The sequence below is a fragment of the Odocoileus virginianus genome, unplaced genomic scaffold (assembly GCF_023699985.2).
Source record: "Odocoileus virginianus isolate 20LAN1187 ecotype Illinois unplaced genomic scaffold, Ovbor_1.2 Unplaced_Contig_2, whole genome shotgun sequence".
In the NCBI taxonomy this organism is placed as follows: Eukaryota; Metazoa; Chordata; class Mammalia; order Artiodactyla; family Cervidae; genus Odocoileus; species Odocoileus virginianus.
This window is the reverse complement of record NW_027224319.1, coordinates 1,943,230-1,961,249: the sequence shown is the minus strand read 5'-3', so window position 1 is coordinate 1,961,249 and position 18,020 is coordinate 1,943,230. Positions and strand designations below refer to the sequence as shown.

General features: G+C 49.5%; 1 protein-coding gene across 1 annotated transcript in view; it reads left to right on the top strand.

Moving 5' to 3' along the window:
* Positions 1-8,671, top strand: part of SLC6A1 (solute carrier family 6 member 1) — a 40,025-nt gene extending 31,354 nt beyond the window's left edge. Inside the window, exons 13-16 of the mRNA XM_070463415.1 lie at positions 871-973; positions 2,746-2,846; positions 3,767-3,934; positions 6,220-8,671. Coding sequence (XP_070319516.1) covers positions 871-973; positions 2,746-2,846; positions 3,767-3,934; positions 6,220-6,324 — 477 coding nt within the window. The 3' untranslated portion in view covers positions 6,325-8,671. The remainder of the gene's footprint in view (positions 1-870; positions 974-2,745; positions 2,847-3,766; positions 3,935-6,219) is intronic.
* Positions 8,672-18,020: the final 9,349 nt, after the last annotated feature.

The following is an 18,020-nucleotide window of genomic DNA, read 5'->3' as shown; positions in this document are numbered from 1 at the left end:
CAGATTCTGCAGTTAACGTGGCAGAACAAGACAGGAGAGTGGACAGAATGAGCAGTGGGGGTGGGAGGGACGCCGCCTGGGACCGAGTGGTCAGGGAGTGCCAGCTGAGCGGAAACTCACTGGTGAGGAAGCGCCAGCCCGGGGAGAGGTCTCACCAGGGGAGGACCACACCCAGGTGCAGAGGCCCCGGCGTGGGAATGGACTTGGTGAACGCGGGGGACAGAAGGAAGGCCAGTGTGGAGGTGACGGAGTCGGGGGTTAGGGAGAGGGTGCAGAGCCAGATTGTGCAGGATGTTCCAAATGCGTTTGGATCTTATTTTATGTATCTTTAATTTTTATGTGTTACATTATGGTCTTTTTTTTTTTTTAATGTTTATTTGGCCGCACGGCTCTTAGTTGTGGCACTCAGGATCTGCATGTGAATGCTTGTTGCAGCATGTGGGATCTAATTCCCTGATCAGGGATTGAACCCTGGCCCCTTGCACTGGGGGCTCAGGGTCTTAGCCATTGGACCACCAGGGAAGTCCCCTACGGTCTTATTTAAGTTATGGAAGAGCTTATGGGGGGAGACATGACTCATTTGACACTGTGAACATGTGGCTCGAGTGACTAGTTCCTCTTACTGCCCTCCAGCCTTCCCAGAAATGGGGTGTTTCTGCCCGCCACTCAGACATTTTATTCCTAGTCCCCAGAGTCCACACCCACATCCTTGCAGGGCTGCAAGGCCCCCTGTCTTTGCTCTAATCTACTGTCAGGCCTTCCTGCTGCAGGGTGGCCTGACCCCAACCTGAACAGCCTGTGTTGACCCTGAATTGAGTGCACTGGACCCCAGGGTCAGGGGACCCATCCTCCCCTCTTCTGCTCTTGCAGGGCGGCATTTATGTCTTCAAACTCTTCGATTACTATTCCGCCAGCGGCATGAGCTTGCTGTTCCTCGTGTTCTTTGAATGTGTCTCCATTTCCTGGTTTTATGGTAAGCACCAACCCCTCCTTCCTCACTCATTCAGTCATCCATTCAGTAATCCTTTCTCCAGTCATCATTCTGCAAATACAGCTTGAACACCAGACCTTTTCCATACATTAATTTATTTGGTCCTCGCAGCAATTCAATGAAGTTAGCATATCACATCCCATATTTGGAAGATACCTTAGCTGAAACTCCAATACTTTGGCCACCTGATGCGAAGAGCTGACTCATTTGAAAAGACCCTGATGCTGGGAAAGATTGAGGGTGGGAGGAGAAGGGGACGACAGAGGATGAGATGGTTGGATGGCATCACCGACTCAATGGACATGAGTTTGGGTAAACTCCGGGAGTTGGTGATGGACAGGGAGGCCTGGTGTGTGCAAAGAGTTGGACACGACTGAATGACTGAACTGAACTGAACTCTAAGTTAAACTCCTTTAAAATGGGAGCCAACATTTCTTCATAAATTTTGGGATCAAAGATTTATTTGAAATTTTATCTAGAAAAAGAAATGTAAAACTACAAAAAAAGTTCTAAAGTTAAATATTTTTTAAAAGCTAAGCTGTAATTAAAAGCATGTATTGTTTTAGAAGAGTAGTCATGTATGGTTATGAGAGTTGGACCACAAAGAAGGCTGAGCACCTTTCAAGTTGCTTTTCGAGTTGCAGTACTGGAGAAGACTCTTGAGAGCCCCTTGGACTGCAAAGAGATCAAACCAGTCAATCCTAAAGGAAATCAACCCTGAATATTCATTGGAAGGACTGATGCTGAAGCTGAAGTGCCAATACTTTGGCCACCTGATGCGAAGAGCCAGCTCATTGGAAAAGACCCTGATGCTGGGAAAGATGGAGGGCAGGAGGAGAAGGGGGTGACAGAGGATGAGATGGTTAGATAGCATCACCAACTCAATGGACGTGAATTTGAGCAAACTGCAGGAGATAGTGAAGGACAGAGGAGCCCGGCATGCTACAGTATGGGGATGCAAGAGTCAGACGTGGCTAAGCGACTGAACAACAGCAATAATAAATCATAGAACAAAGAATGCAGGACATGGTGATTTTTGTTTGTTGATTCTGTGACCTGAGTTTCTAGACTCAACTGCCTGATAGTGAAAAAGCTGTCCTTTTGGGCACTTCGGTTATCACAGCGAGCTGGTGGTTTTGGAAGAAGTGTTCCCCTGGGTCCCTGGGGGTCCCTGTAGTCCTGCCACTTCACCCTTCTCATCATTCTCCCTTCTTGCTCTCCACCTGGTCTGACCCTCCCAGGTCCTCATTATCAGTGACTTTGCTTTTAAGTCTGAGTGGCACCCAGTGTCACTCTCGTGAACTTCAGGACCTCTGCAGAGTTCTTTCTGCAAGACTGGCAATTCTTCAAGCAGTCTTACCAGTAGCCACTCATGCATCAGATCAGCAGGGAAAACCTTTGCCCAGCAAAGCTTTGAAGGCGTTGCTGGGAGAGATGTTGAGTGGGAGGGACCTGAAAGGTGGGGCTGCTTCCTGTAGGTACGTCCTCGTGGTGGTAGATGGTTTCACCTTCAGGTGACTGCCCCGCCTACCGGGGTGGGAGGTGGGGAGGTGGGCTTTGGTCATTGAGTGCTTAGCTGATGAGGACCCCCTACCCTGGAGCATTCACCCAGTGTTACAGACGAAGAAACTGAGGCTCAGAGAGGTTAGGTGACTTGGCCGTGGTCGCAGTGTGAGGAAGCAGCAGATCGGGGCCTTGAGCCTGCAGTCCCCACTGCTCCCTCATCCCTCCCGCTCTCGTCCCACCTGTCACAGGCGTCAACCGGTTCTACGACAACATCCAGGAGATGGTCGGCTCCAGGCCCTGCATCTGGTGGAAGCTCTGCTGGTCCTTCTTCACCCCCATTATTGTGGCGGTAAGGGCAGGGCCAGACCGGACCCTGGGGTGACTCGGGGCCAAAGAGAAACTTCTGGAGCCAAAGGCAGATGGAAGGGCTCCAGACCTCTATTCCCTAGGAATACTGCTCTCTCCCATTTGTGCTGAGCATTTCCTCTGCTCCCTGGAGTCTTCACGAACCTCAGCACAGCGGCTGTCTTTGCCCCACTTCACTGCTGCGGGGGCCGGGGCTCACCAGCCAGCCTCACCCAGTGGGCATCTTAACACTTGAGCCTACCATCTTCAGGCTCAAACCATGTTGGCCTGATTCTGAAGCCAAACCATCCACATGGGGTGGCCCCGCATTCTCAGCATCCCTCATTCTCTCCTGCAAGGGGAAACTAAGGCAGGAACTGGCCTGGGAAGGACCACCCACCCAGGTCCTTGCAGTGGGGCTGGGCCACTGCATATATTGTGTCCTACGCAAGGGCACCCAGCCAACGGCAGGCTGGGGGTGACCTCCCACCCTTGTTCTGCCTGACATACTGCTTACCTGGGACGAAGGGAGGCCTTTTGCTATTCGTCCTCCCAAAGGCACCGCCTTTTGCGATTGGTCCTTCCGGAGGAACCACCTTTTGCTCTTGGTTCTTCCAGAGTGGACACCTTTTTCTTATTGGCTCTCCCAGAACGGAGGCCGTTTCCTATTGGCTGTCACAGAGAAGGCACCTTTTACTATTGGTCCTCTCAGAGATGGTGGCTTCTGTTCTACACGAAGTTACCTTATGTCCTAGCAGTGGCCCCGGGTGCAGGATTCCCAAGACGCTGGGCCCTTGGGGGCGCCCTGGGCAGTGCCAGGGCAGGGGTGGGGCGCGGTGGACCTGCCGTCTGCAGGGTCTAAGGAAGGGCCTTGGCAGCCCAGTCTGGGTGACCGCCTGGCCCTCCCTCTCTCCCCCTCCCCAGGGTGTGTTCATCTTCAGTGCTGTGCAGATGACCCCTCTCACCATGGGGAGCTACGTCTTCCCCAAGTGGGGCCAGGGCGTGGGCTGGCTCATGGCCCTGTCTTCCATGGTCCTCATCCCCGGATACATGGCCTACATGTTCCTCACCTTAAAGGGCTCCCTGAAGCAGGTAAGCCCGTTCCTTACCCTTCCTGTCGCTGGGCCCCTTCTGTACTGTGCTGAGCACCACCCCCACCCTTGTGAGCACAGTCTGCCTGGGGAGAAGACAGGTCGCTAGCCAATGACAGTAGAGTGTCAGAGGTCACGATTGGGGTGAACCAGGGAGATGGGTTAGCCCTGCCTGCATTGAGGGGGCTTAGAGAAGGCTTTCTGAAAGAGGGGGGCAACAAAGAAGAGGCCTTAGGACAAACCACACTTAAAAGGAGAAGCAGGAAGGAAAGATACAAACGAACTTCTTTACAAAACAGAAATAGATCTACAGACGTAGAAAACAAACTTACGGTCACCAAGGGGAAAGGAAGTAGGGGAGGACTGAATTAGGAAGTTGGGATTAACATATATACAGTAATATACATACAGCAGATAAGCAAGGACCTGCTGCGTAGCACAGGGAACAATACTCAGTAGTTTGTAATAACCTCTAAGAGAAGCAGATCTGAAAAGAAGAGATATATAAAATAAATGATAGAAGCAGAGAGAATAGGATAGTCTTCCAGGATATCCTGGAAGAGGATAGGAAGCATGTGCAAAGGCCCAGGGGTATAAACGGATCAGTGTAGCTGGCAGGTAGAGAGGGGAGGCATGCAGGGAGGTGACGAGAGATGAGGCTGGGACCAAAGGTTGGACCAGATCATGAAGGGCTTGGAAAAGCAGGACAAGGACTTTGGACTTTATCCTGAGGGTTGTACAGAGCCATGAAGGGTGGAATCAGATGTGTTCACAGCCTAACTGGAGACCTCGTGAAAAGCACGCTGCCCCTAGCGGGGGCCCCCTGGCACATGCCAGGTCCATAGCAGCTCTTCATTAAATCATATTGAATCCTCGAGTGAACAAGGCTGTGCTGGAGGTCCAGGGCCTGAGACACTGATGGAGTAAGGCTGGGCTGGGGGATTCGCCGAGGACGGATGCAGGGCCACAGCTGGGGAGGACCTGGATCCGTGCTTCTCAGCCTGACTGCCCTCCAAGAGCCACTGCCAGACCCACTCAGAGCTGGCAGGAGGGGCTGCAGGTCTGCAGCACAGGGAAGATGTGGCAGAAGCCTCTTCTCCACCCCTTGCGGTCAGGTATTAGCAGAGCAGGGCCCTTACGGCCTTTTCTTCCAACTCCACGTCCAAGGCTTTTGTTTCCCACAGTTCTCTACCAAGTCTCAAAAGGCAGTCAGGAAACGGGAAGGCTCGTCTGAGGACAGGTGCTGATGGGGTAGGATGGGGGGCGGCGCGTGCAGAGAAGGTGGGTAAGAGTCTCACCCCATCAGCAGACATGCACTGAACACTTGCTGTGTGCCAGACGCCACGGTCAGTGCTGGGGACTCAGCCCTGAGCCACAGTCCCGTCCTCACGGGCATCCCTGGAGGCTCAGCAGTAGAGAATCCGCCTTCAACGCAGGAGACATGGGTCTAAGCCCTGGGTCGGGAAGATCCCCTGGAGGAGGACATGGCTGCCCACTCCGGTATTTTTGCCTGGAGAATCTCCATGGACAGAGGAGCCTGGCTTTGCAAGTCCATGTGGTTGCAAAGAGTCAGACACAACTTAGGAACTAAACTACCACCACCATGGACAATACATTCTAAGAGAGAAAAGATCCACAATTAAATAAAGTCACGCTTGATGGGGATGAGCAGTATGGAGAAAGGGGGTTTAGGGGGTGCTGGGCAAGGGCTCCCTGAGGAGATATCAGTGAGCCGAGACCTCAGGAGACAGGTCGAGCTGTGTCACCGTCTGAAAGGAAGGATGTACCACTCTGCAGGGACAGCAGGGGCCCTTGCTCAGTGCTGAGGAGGCTTGCCTGGCTAGAGTGGAGGAAGTGAGGGGGTGAAGGGAGAACAGTGAGGTCTGCAGTGAAGGGGCGGAGGCGGGGATGGGGGGACCAGGTCCTGTGGGGCCTTGTAGGGCTTTGGTGAAATGGGAGCCACTGTTGGGTCCGGAGGGACGTGGTCTGACTTCTCTTTTCACCTAATCCCCCCCTCCCCCCCCGGCTGGGGTGTCAAGAATAGAAGGAAAAGGGTGAGGGGCAAGAACCAAAGTAGAGGGGGTGCTGCGACCTGCAGGGGAATTGCTACAATGATCCACGTGAAAGGGGGTGGGCGTGGCACCAGGGGGCGTCAGCAGAGGTGCAGGAGGGGGCTGGGAGCTCCTGGCCTTGCAGGCCAGCAGGCGGGAGGGACCTGGAAAGTGGGTGGGCCAAGGAGAAGCCAGCCTCCCCCCATCCTAGCGCTAATCCCTCTGCCTCCCACAGCGGATCCAGGTCATGATCCAGCCAAGTGAAGACATCGTGCGCCCAGAGAACGGTCCGGAGCAGTCCCAGGCCAGCGGCTCAGCCAGCAAAGAGGCCTACATCTAGGGGTGCGGGGCGCCTCGCCCACCCATGCTCTCACCCCCCGCCCTGGCTGCACGTGACCACCACTTGATGTCTGAAGATACCATCTATCTCAACCTACCTCGAGTGGCGAGTCCAGACACCATCAACAGGCAAACAGAGGGAGGTGGGGACAGTCACACCCCCGGGTTGGGGGGCTCCCACTGTGGGAGGAGTAGATGCTCGCGGGCTGGTGACCTTTATAACCCGGCCTCCCTCCTCCCCCGTCAGCATCGGCCTGTGTGGCTGCTATAATAGATCTTTTTTACTACCCCGCCGGCCAGGGAGAAGCGGCGAGGCTGTGGTCTCCTGGCTTTTAGTTTTAATTCCTGACTGTTCTCTTACTGCCGAAACCCATGACTGTTATCTCCGGCTTGGCAGGAGTTGGGTTCTGCCAGGAATGCTGCTCTGTGTGCGTGAAAAGGCTATTTTCTGTATAATGGGCATTTCCAGGGAGAGCTCACCTTTAATAAGAGCAGGGAGCCAGCGCTTTAGTGTTCTGTTTTTCTCCTTCCCGAGGCAGCTTGACACCCCCGCCCACCCCCGCAGGTCCGTCAGTATTCCCAGAGCTGCTTTTTCAAGCAGCGGATCCAGTAACCTGTTTCCCTTCCACCCAACTGAACGGGCATCTCTGCACTAAGCTTCCTACTTCCCCCCTCACCCCCCACCCCACCCCCTTCCACACTCCTGGCCAGGCCATTCTGAGGGCACCTGGCCCAACAGTGATCCTTCCAGACAAACCCCCTGCTCCTCGGAAAATGGCTGCAAAGCACAATTTATTTTTTTAACCACCGTTGGTGGTGGAGGGGCTCTGATCCCGCCGGGGCCGTTTCCTAACCAGGAGCCCTTTTCTTAGGCCAGCCTGCTTTGCCAAGCACAGAACCATCCATAGGAAATGAAGATGAGGCTCTGTGTTTGACTGCAAAGCGGGTCCAGTGGTCTTAACTGTCTCCTTCTTGAACCGTCTCCCTATGGCCACCCCAGTCACGCCTGCTGCCCTCTCCCCTCCTCTGAAAAATTCCCCAGTGGGCATCTCCTCGCTGCCACTAAAATCCACCAGCCCAGTAACCAAGGGGCTGGTGTTAATCCAGACCCCCTCCCCAAGTGCTTCCGAGATGAAAACTGCTTCATTGGGAGGCAGTGTTTGTTCTTCTCCAGAACTGGGCTCCACGGTGGTGGTGGTGATGGTGATGATGTTGGTGGCCATGGTAGCAGATCCAGTGAAGACAGTTTCTTGCAAAAGCTCCAGCAGCTCAACAGCTTCTCATTTGCTGGGAACATGGGTTCCCGTGTAGCAAGTCGTATGTCGTGCCCTGTACTCCTTAGCTAGTTAAACTCACGAGCTGTGTTTTACAACTAATCCTTAATAACTATGGTAAATAACTGTGACTGTGGGTTTTTTTAAATCTTTCATCCTCATCCAGAAGTGACCAGCATACCAGTTCTTGCAATAAGGTATTACCCTCAGAATATCAAGCACATTCTTGTAGAGAAAAAAAAAAAAGTTTGTGTATGCATAGAAATGCACACATATGTACATTCATCCTCACGTGTGGTACCTAGAGTCTCATTTGATATTGTGTAGGAAATCTCACAAGCTTTTCCTGAAGTCATCTGTAAAATAGTCTCATCACTAAGGCATCCCAAATGCCAACTGGTGAATCCAGGATCAAAATGCATATGTATTGTTAAATTATAGGGTTTAGAACAAAAGGAACCCTTCTCTGTGTCTCGTGGTCCCACCCCCTCAGCCTTGGCGTGAATTCCTTTAAAATAAGGGCAGGAAGACTTCTAACTTTCTCTTTGTTCTTCACTCTGGAACTAAGAACAAGTCTTTCGAAGACAAATGCAGTGTATTTAATAATGTTTGTAAGCAAATCTAAGTGAGATGTTTGGCAAGAAATCCCTTAACTGATTTCCATCCAAACCCACATATATAGCACAATATTATGTGTCGTTCAATTACTGTGAGAACTGTGAATACGTGTAACTTTTTTTAGTATTTGCCCTGGGGAGGGAAAAATATTGTATTATCATATATGCTTTTTTTTTTTTTTTGCAATAAGGGTTTATCCTCAGAACACCAAGTAAATCTATCTCTATATTAAAAAATATATGTAATATATACATATTCAAACTATATACAGAGCCTGTTTTAAAAAAATTACAGTATTATTTAGTAAAATGATCTGTTCTATGGACCAAATGTAAAATATTTATAAATGAAGATGCATTTTAAATGTCTATAAATGGTGTTATAACTAGAGCACGGGCGTTATGTACGTTTCTAAGAATATAGAGGAAAAAATAATAAAGGTTCTATGATATACAATGTTAGACCTTCAGTTCTTGGGGGTGGGGGCACAATAACCTCTTTCATCAGAACAATGATAGACACACACAAAAAACACTAAAATATTTTTCCCCAACAGAGAGAGATTTGGGCTCAAAATCGAGGGACATGGAGCTGGACTTCTCCCAGAGTCTTGGAATGAGTGAATAGAAAGTGATTCTGAGCCACGTAAGGGAGACGGTTTCACTGTTCTAAAACTATAAGGTGGTCAACTAAATCAAGGTCTAAAGCTAGCATCATAGAAGCATACTTAGTTAACAACACTCACTGTCTTGTGACTCATTCCTCAAAATATTTAATTTTAAAGTCTTATTTAAAATTGGAATTCTACAGAGAAGTTTTAAGAATGGTTCAACAATCACCCATAGTCACCAGCTTTGGTCCCGTTGTTACTGTTAAGTCTGTCTCTCCATCAGGTTCATCTGGGAAGCAGAAACTCTCCGAGTGCTATGGGATAAGGGATTTATTATAGGAACAAGCCTTTTACAGTTGTGGGAGAAATAAAGGAGTAAGGATCTAAGAGAGTTGGGAGATCAGAGGATAGTCACTAATGAGGTAGGAGTGGGCCTGGTACATATGAATGGTCAGCCTTTCTGATGAAGAAAGTTGGCTGAAACACTGTATGAAAGAATCCAAGAACCCAAATTCAGGGACGTTTTATAAACCAACTGGCCTATGTTCTTCAAAAATGTCAAGGTCATAAAAGGCAAAATGGAGAAATTTTTCAGATTAAGGAAACGTGACCACTGAATGGAATGCCTCCTCCCGAGTTAGACACTGGGCCAGAGGGAAAAAAATACTGTTATTCTTTTGTGATAAAGGGTATTAGTGGGACATTAGGTGGAATTTTAATAATCTAAAGATTTTAATAAGGTTAGATAATAATATTGTGTCGGTGTTAGTTTCCTGATTTTGACTTGCTTCGTGAATACGTATGAGAGTATCCTTGCTTTTAGGAAACACATGCTGAAATAGGAGTGAAGCAATACCTTGTCTACAGTTTATTCTCCAGTGATTGAGGAAAAATAACAACTTACACATCTGTGGTAGGTACATGTGTGTGTTGTGTGTGTGTTGAGTGGGGAAGAGAGGAAGGAACACATGGAGAAAGACCACCCGAGAAGTCTGGGGGAAGGTTGTACAGAAATCATACAAGTTTTGCAGCTTCCAAGTGAAGCTATTTAAACCATCGAGGAAGACCTGGGTGTCGCCTTCATCTGATGAGAGCTGTGGGGGGCTGTGGGGATGGGAGTTCCTGCAGGGGTGAGGTGGAGAGGGGCACCAGGACCCCTCCTCTCTCACTCTCCTGCCGCTGGAACTGGCCCTTTTCTTCTGGAAAGCCCCTCCTTCAGGTCTCAGCCCCGAAGTCACGCCCTTGGATGGTAGCAGGCTCACATGGGCTGCTTGTGTGCGTGTGTGTGTGTGTCGCGGCGCCCTCCTTGCTGTCAGACCTGCCGGGCGAAGTCATCCCCTTTCTGCTCACTCAGTCTCTCCCACTGCGGCTGGAAAGGAGTGGCTGTGTCTCATGAGTCTTTAGGCGGCCAGGACTGGCACAAAATTTATCACAGGCTGGTGCTCAAAAGAGATCCGCTTTTGGTTTCTGATTCTTGAAATTCAGCATTTGATGATATACCCTAACTGTTAATAACTAAACCCTGCTTAACCCCTGGGGCTTCCCAGGTGGTGCTAGAGGTAAAGAACCTGCCTGCCAATGCAGGAGACATAAGAGGTACGAGTTTGATCCCCTGGAGGAGGGCGTTGCACCCCAGTCCGGTATTCTTGCAAATCCCATGGACAGAGGAACCTGGCGGGCTACAGTGCATAGGGTCACACAGAGTCGGACACAACTGAAGCAATTTAGCATGCACACGTGCCTAACCTCTCTCTCATTAGTACCCACAAATCTATAAGGTAGTGGCACCAACCTGACTATTTCCCTTGGGTCCGCTAAAAGAGTTCTCCTGCCTGGTGTTGTTCAAGTTGATAAAACAAGGGTGAGTTTGGTTCAGAAGCAGGAGAAAGCTTATTGCTTCCAGCACAGAATGGAGAGATGTGAACTTGCTCTAGAGCACACGCTTGCTTGTGCAGACAGGCCATGGACGGGGTTGCCTTATAGCGATCTCGGCTCGCTTCTGCACGTGGCCGGCAAAGCCAACTTAGGTGTTGGCCCCACGGCATTTTGAAGCAGGAGCTTGGTTGTGAAGAGTGCAGAGCCCGCGGTGTGAAGCCACACGGTGCAGAGCGTCCGGGTGTGGCTTCCTCTGAGCCGATGAAGACTACACACACAGGAAAACTAAAGGTTAGACTTGATTTTATTACCCAGATTCTACTTTCATTTCCTGGGAGTTGTTAACGGGCTTTGCTGGTGACACATCTCTGCTCCATGCCCCTCACTGTCAAGAGGCCTTGAGGGGGCGCTAGACCACCTTCTGTGACTGCTTCTTGTGGGTTTGGGGCATCACCAGAGCCCCCTGGAGGGACAGAATGCTCCCCGGCTGCCTTTAGGTATGTCTGGGTTGCCCCCAGGATGCCCAGGCTTAGGCCCTGATTGTTGGCATCCCAGAGCCACCCCCATTTGTCTCACCTTTTGGAGACAAAGGACACCAGACAATGTAAAGTTCCAAAAGGCCAAAATATTAACAAGAGAATAGCGGTCACCTGCCAAGCGTTTGCTACAAACGTGGGTCTCTGGGTCCTCGGCCTGTGGGTCAGGGCGAGAGGGCCCTGGCGTCCAGGCCCTGCCGTGGCTGAATCTCCCTGGGTCACACTGTGGTGGTGGGTTTATGGAAGAGAAGCTTCAGGTCAGAGAGAGGGTCCCACAGGTAGTCAAGGGCTCGCTGCCCCAGGTCATCTCTGCAGAGGTGAGGGCTTGGGGTTCTCTTCCCTTGAGGGCGAGGCACGCATGGAGGGGTCCCTGTGACTTCCGGTCGGATGGATGGTTAGGGTCGCCCAGTGGGGCCCGTCCCCTTAGGGGTGAGCTGGACTTGGCAGCTGCCGGTTTGCCAGGATTTTAGATGCACTTATCCCTAGGATGAGTCCCTCGGGCTGAATGGGCCTGATCTGTGGGCCTCTGGTGGGTTTTGTGTTAGGGTTGTTACTTTTCATGCCGGAAGTTACCACATCCTCAGCTAATCAATTCAGCCCATGTGCAGCTTAGGTTCCATCTCTGGGTCAGGAAGAGACCCTGGAGGATGCAATAGGTTCGTTCTAGTGGGATGAAAAGTTTGTCCTTTTCGCCTTTTCCCCTCTCTTATAAAACTGCTCCCATCTGTGAACCATTACTCTTTGGGGTTTGGGAGAGGCTGACTTCTTAGATTGGGGTTACATACTTACCATGTATATACTTACTAGAGGCAACCCACTCCAGCACTGTTGCCTGGAAAATCCCATAGACAGAGGAGCCTGGCAGGCTGCAGTCCATGGGTCGCAAGGAGCTGGACACAACTGAGCGACTTAGCACACACACAGACACCAACCAGGGATGTGGGGCTTCCCTCACATAGGGAGTTCCTTGCTGACCCTCCTGCATGGCTTGATGAGCCCCAGTTTGGGGAAAGAAGTATTGCCCTTCTTCACTAACTAGACACCCCCAGATCGCTGTTGAAGCCCCATTTGGGGCTTGTCTAACTCTTCCTTTGCGTCATTTGGGGAGTAATTGGATGGATCTGACCTTTGAGGTATGAGGAGCTGTTGCCTGCTTTCTGGCTCTAGGGCCTCTTTTTGGCAGTTGCGTCCACCTTGTTTTTTCGTTTTATTAATTCTGCATCTTCCTGTTGGTGACTCCTGCAATGGATCGCTGCCACGTGATTTTTGGGAGCTGTACTAATACTCAGAGCCTCAATATGCGTAAGCCAGGTTTTACCGCTCACACTCTGCAGTAAGATACCTCTTTCCTTGCAAATCGCCGTGTGTGTGTGTGTGTGTGTGTGTGTGTGTGTGTGTACAGGGTGGTATATACATACTGGGAATCTATAAAGATTTAAGACCTTCCCCTCCCTGAGCCCTGAGGCTCAGGTGAGGGCTGTCAGCATGGCCTTTTGAGCAAAATCCCTGCAGTAGGCTTCTTGCTTCTGTGACTTGGGTCTGGGCGGTCACTGCATACCCCACCCGCCTTTTTTCCTTTTCCCTTCTCTCAAAACTGCTCCCATCTGTGAAGCATTACTCTTTGGGGTTTGGGAGAGACTGACTTCTTAGATTTGGGGTTACATACTTACCATGTAAGTATACCCCAAAAATTGAATTGTATAGTTTAAATGAGTAAATTTTATGGTATGTCAATTATATCTCAATCAAGGGGAAAAAAAAAGCATCAATCCAATGAACCCCATGATGCTAGCTTTAAAAGTCGAGATTCCCAATCTCTCTCAATGAGGTGTGAAACCACTCTAAGGCTGAGATTTGTCCTGCTTGGAAGGCCCTTGGACAGCGAGGAGATCAGAGCAGCATAAGGTTTGGCCTAGTCTGTCATGCTCCAGGGGCCCCGTTTCTGTGGGTAGTGGGGTGGCAGGATTCAGTGTTGTGTCAGGTTTTTGACATAGCCACCGGGTTGTCTAAAAGCGTAGCCTGAACTTGAGTTGACCTTCTGGGGGATAGCCATTCTGTTTGCTTAGAACTAACTAAAGCCTGAACTTGGTGTGGGGTCTATATAGTGATTGACTGACTCGATATTAACTTTTAACTAAAGTCTCCTTTTGCAGGGTTGTGGTTAACTTCTCCAGTCCATAGGCGAGGCGGCCCCCCTTTGACGGTTTGATCTGATTGTTTAGAGAAATAAGCAATCACTTGAGCAAGGGGTCCCAGTTTCTGAGCTAATATTTGAGGGGGCAATCCCCCTTCGCTCATGAAAGTAAAGGTCCGAGTGTTAGTTGTGTCTGGCTCTTTGCAACCCCTTGGACTGTAGTCCACCAGGCTCTTCTGTCCGTGGATTCCCAGGCAGGAATACTGGAACAGAGTAGCCACTCCCTTCTCCAGGGGACCTTCCCAACCCAGGGATCAAGCCCAGGTCTCCCACGTTGCAGGCGATTCTTTACTGTCTCACTAGGAAAGCCCCCAAAAGTCAAAGGATTTAGTTAATCTGAGAGTGACAGAGCCAGGCTCAAATGTAATTGCTTTTCCAATATTAAAAGGCCCCTTTGTATCCTAAATTCCATTTGGAAGGGTCATTATCCTTTCCTTTCAACATCTCATATAGAGGCCTAGCTATTAGACCATAGTTAGGGGTCCAGATGCTAGAAAACCCAGCCATCCCCGGGAAACCCTTAAGCTGTCTTCCACTGTTCGGGCAGGTGAAGCTGTAACTGGTTTCTTGCCTTTCCTGGGGCGGCTTCTCTGACCTTCTGTGATAATGAAGCCTGGGTAAATCACCCTTGTTTGTGACATGTGAACCTTTTTCCTGGACGGCTTATATCCTTTATTGGCTAGGTGTTTCAGAATGGTTGTAGTAGTTCCTCAAAGTGTATCTTTTAGGTCTTTAGCTAAAGTTTCCCCCAAAATGATGGGGGGCTTTTTGAACACTTGGAGCAGGACTCCCCAGCAGTATTGTTGTTTTTTTGTTGTGTGTTTGGGTCCTGCCACTCAAAAGCAAGAATTTCTTGTTCTCCTCGGCAGGGAGAAGGCGGCGTTCTTGCTGGTGGGACACAGCTATGCTGCTCAAGGATTCAGATCCGAGTGCCGAGCAGCGCATCTCTGCGCATGGCCTGCCATCACTGTCTTGAATTGTGTGTCAGGTGCAGAGTTCCTGCCACCCTAGGAACTCTGGTCTGAAGAAGTGGGTGCAAGGCCTCTGCCTGCAGCACCCTATGAGAAAATGAAACTCGAGTGCTTCAGTCCATGGGGTGGCAAAGAGCTGGACATGACTGAGTCAGTGAACAAGAAATACTTCTATAGTACTAACGACTGACTTAATGTCCTGAAATCAGAGGCGCTCATTCCCTGGATTGGGTTTGGGAAACTGGGGTGGAATGAATTGGGAGACGGGGACTGACATATACACACCATTGATACTATCTATAAAATAGATAACCAAGGAAAACCCACTGCGCGGCACAGGGAACCCTGCTCAGGGCCCTGTGGTGATGTAAATGGAAAGGAAATCCAAGAAGGAAGGGATACATATAAACCTAGAGCTGATCATCTCGCTGTTCACCATGAAGTCCATAAAGCACACAGCACCATAAAGCAGCTATCCTCCCATCATCCTTTTTCTTTACCTTTCCATTTTGGTGATGAGGAGCCTGAGACCTGGGGAAGATGAGTAATCTGCCCAAAGCCAGGTGTAAGGGCAGTATTTATTGAGTACTTTCTACGTGCCAGGCATGGTTCTGAGCTGGCAGGGGCAGGCTTCTTAACTCAGACCTGCCTCTTTGAAGTTGACACAAGCACCCCAGGGTTGGAACTGTGAACAAGGAATGTCAGCTTGCCATTTCAACAAACAGAGGGTGCTGCAGCCATCAAACCTTGAGCCGCTGCAGCCACGCTGATGTCGCACCCTGCAATTCGGGATTGAGAAACACAGGATACTGGGTCTAAATAGTTAAGGTGCATGTAACATTTCAATAAGCCCAGACCTGCATTCTCCCATGCATGCATGCGTGCGTGCTAAGTCGCTTCAGTCGTGTCCGACTCTGTGTGACCCTATGGACTGTAGCCCACCAGGCTCCTCTGTCCATGGGATTCTCCAGGTAAGAATACTGGAGTGGGTTGCCATTTCTTTCTCCAGAGGATCTTTCCGATCCAGGGATTGAACCTATGTCTCTTAGGTCTCCTGCATTGGCAGGCATAGAAAAGCACTGAATCCATTAACTTCAGATGTCTGGTTTTCTTTAATTAGCACTAATCTTTTGATATTTAACTACCTGCTTTTTTCTTTATAACTTCTATATAGCCTGACTCCTCACTTAACTCTTTGAAATAGTCCCTGAGAGGCATCTGAGAGACTGTATGTATCTTGGGTTTAAGTCCTCAGGAATGTTGCAAATGAAACAGAATTCTCAACTTTCAGGTTGTGCATTTTTTTAAGTCAACAGAACCTAGGGATGGGAGGTCCCTGATGGGTGCTCAGCACCGGCTCAACTAGGCCAAATCTTCCTGCTTCCCCCAGACCTATCTCCTGCTTTCTGGGCCCCCAAGGCCTGCCAGGACCCAAGGGGTCACAGCCAGGAGCCAGTGAGGCAGGAAACCAACTGGAGGCGCCTGGCTCCCGTGCATTCGGGGTGCTCCTGCCTCGGGGGAGGCTCGGCTTTCACACAGTCCATCTTTCTGTCTACCAAGGCAGCGTCTGGAGACAGGGAGCCAACAGCCAGCTTCCCCGTTCTTCCTCAGAACTGAACCCTGATCCTACTCAGGTATCAGCAGGCAGCCTCAGCATACAAAAGTGGGGCCCTGCCCCAGCTCCAGGTGGGAAATGTTGATTGGTCTATGTCAATCATGTGAGTCTATTCTCCTGGGCAGTGATCGGTAGACTCATGGGCATGAAAGCAGTTATGGCCAGTGAGGGGTGAGGAGCCGGGCAGTGGGAAGGGTGGGGGAGTTTTTTGGTTCTTGAAAATAGATGCTGGGGGGGGGGGGGGGGGGGGGGGAAGGATGGGTGAATGGGTGGGAGATGGATGGATTGATGGAGACATGATAAAACCAGTGTTCAGTTCAGTTCAGTCGCTTAATTGTGTCCAGCTCTTTGCCACCCCATGGACTGCAGCACACCAGGCTTCCCTGTCCATCACCAACTCCTGGAGCTTGCTCAAACTCATGTCCATCAAGTTTGGTGATGCCATCCAACTATCTCATCCTCTGTCATCCCCTTCTCCTCCTGCCTTCAATCTTTCCCAGCATCAGAGTCTTTTCCAATGAGTCGGCTCTTTGCATCAGGTGGCCAAAGTATTGGAGTTTCAGCTTCAGCATCACTCCTTCCAATGAATATTCAGGACTGATTTCCTTTAGGATTGATGAGTTTGATCTCCTTGCTGTCCAAGGACTCTCAAGAGTCTTCTCCAACACCACAGTTCAAAAGCATCAATTTTTCAGCACTCAGCTTTCTTTATAGTCCAACTCTCACATCCATACACGACTACTGGAAAAACCATAGCTTTGACTAGATGGACCTTTGTCAGCAAAGTAATGTCTGCTTTTTAATATGCTGTCTAGGTTGGTCATAGCTTTTCTTCCAAGGAGCAAGCATCTTCTAATTTCATGGCTGCAATCACCATCTGCAGTGATTTTGGAGCCCAAAAAAATAAAGTCAGTCACTGTTTCCATTGTTTCCCCATCTATCTGCCATGAAGTGATGGGACTGGATACCATGATCTTCTTTTTTTGAATGTTGAGTTTTAAACCAGTTTTTTTACTTTCCCCTTTCACTTTCATCAAGAGGCTCTTTAGTTCTTTGCTTTCTGCCATAAGGGTGGTGTCATCTGCGTATCTGAGGTTATTGATATTTCTCCCAGCAATCTTGATTCCAGCTTGTGCTTCATCCAGCCCGGCATTTTGCATGATGTACTCTGCATATAAGTTAAATAAGCAGAGTGACAATATACAGCCTTGATGTACTCCTTTCCCAATTTGGAACCAGTTTATTGTTCCATGTCCGGTTCTAACTGCTGTTTCTTGACCTGCATACAGATTTCTCAGGAGGCAGGTAAGGTGGTCTGGTATTCCCATCTCTTGAAGAATTTTCCACAGTTTGTTGTGATCCACACAGTCAAAGGCTTTAGTGTAGTCAATGAAGCAGAAGTAGATGTTTTTCTGGAATTCTCTTGCTTTTTCTCTATGATTCAGCAGATGTTGGCAATTTGATCTCTGGTTCCTCTGCCTTTCTAAATCCAGCTTGAACATCTGGAAGTTCTCGGTTCATGCACTGTCGAATCCTAGCTTGGAGAATTTTGAGCATTACTTTGCTAGTGTGCATCAAACCTAGTGTGCTAGCTAGTGGAGGGGGTCGTGACGACAAAATAGGTGTAATAAAATGTTAATGATGGAATCATGGTGGTGGTATAAAGGTGCTCACTGTACTATTCTTTCAATTTTTCTGTATGTTTGAAATTTTTCATAGTGATGTTTAAAAAATAAATGAAGCCTAAGTATCAACTAAAACTGGATATTATGCATACTCTATGACCCAACCAGTTTTATCCTAGGTAGAATAGAAATGCTTGCTCGTGGACACCCAAGGTAGTTTACAGAATAACTTTTATAGACATGCTGTTTGTAACAGCCCAAGTCTGAAACAATCCAATGTCCAGTCACAAGGGCATTTTCAGGCTCCTGCCCTCTCTCTCACCATTCACGTCCCCCACCCCTGAGACTCTTCTAAACTTCTGCTTTTGCACCTGCTGCT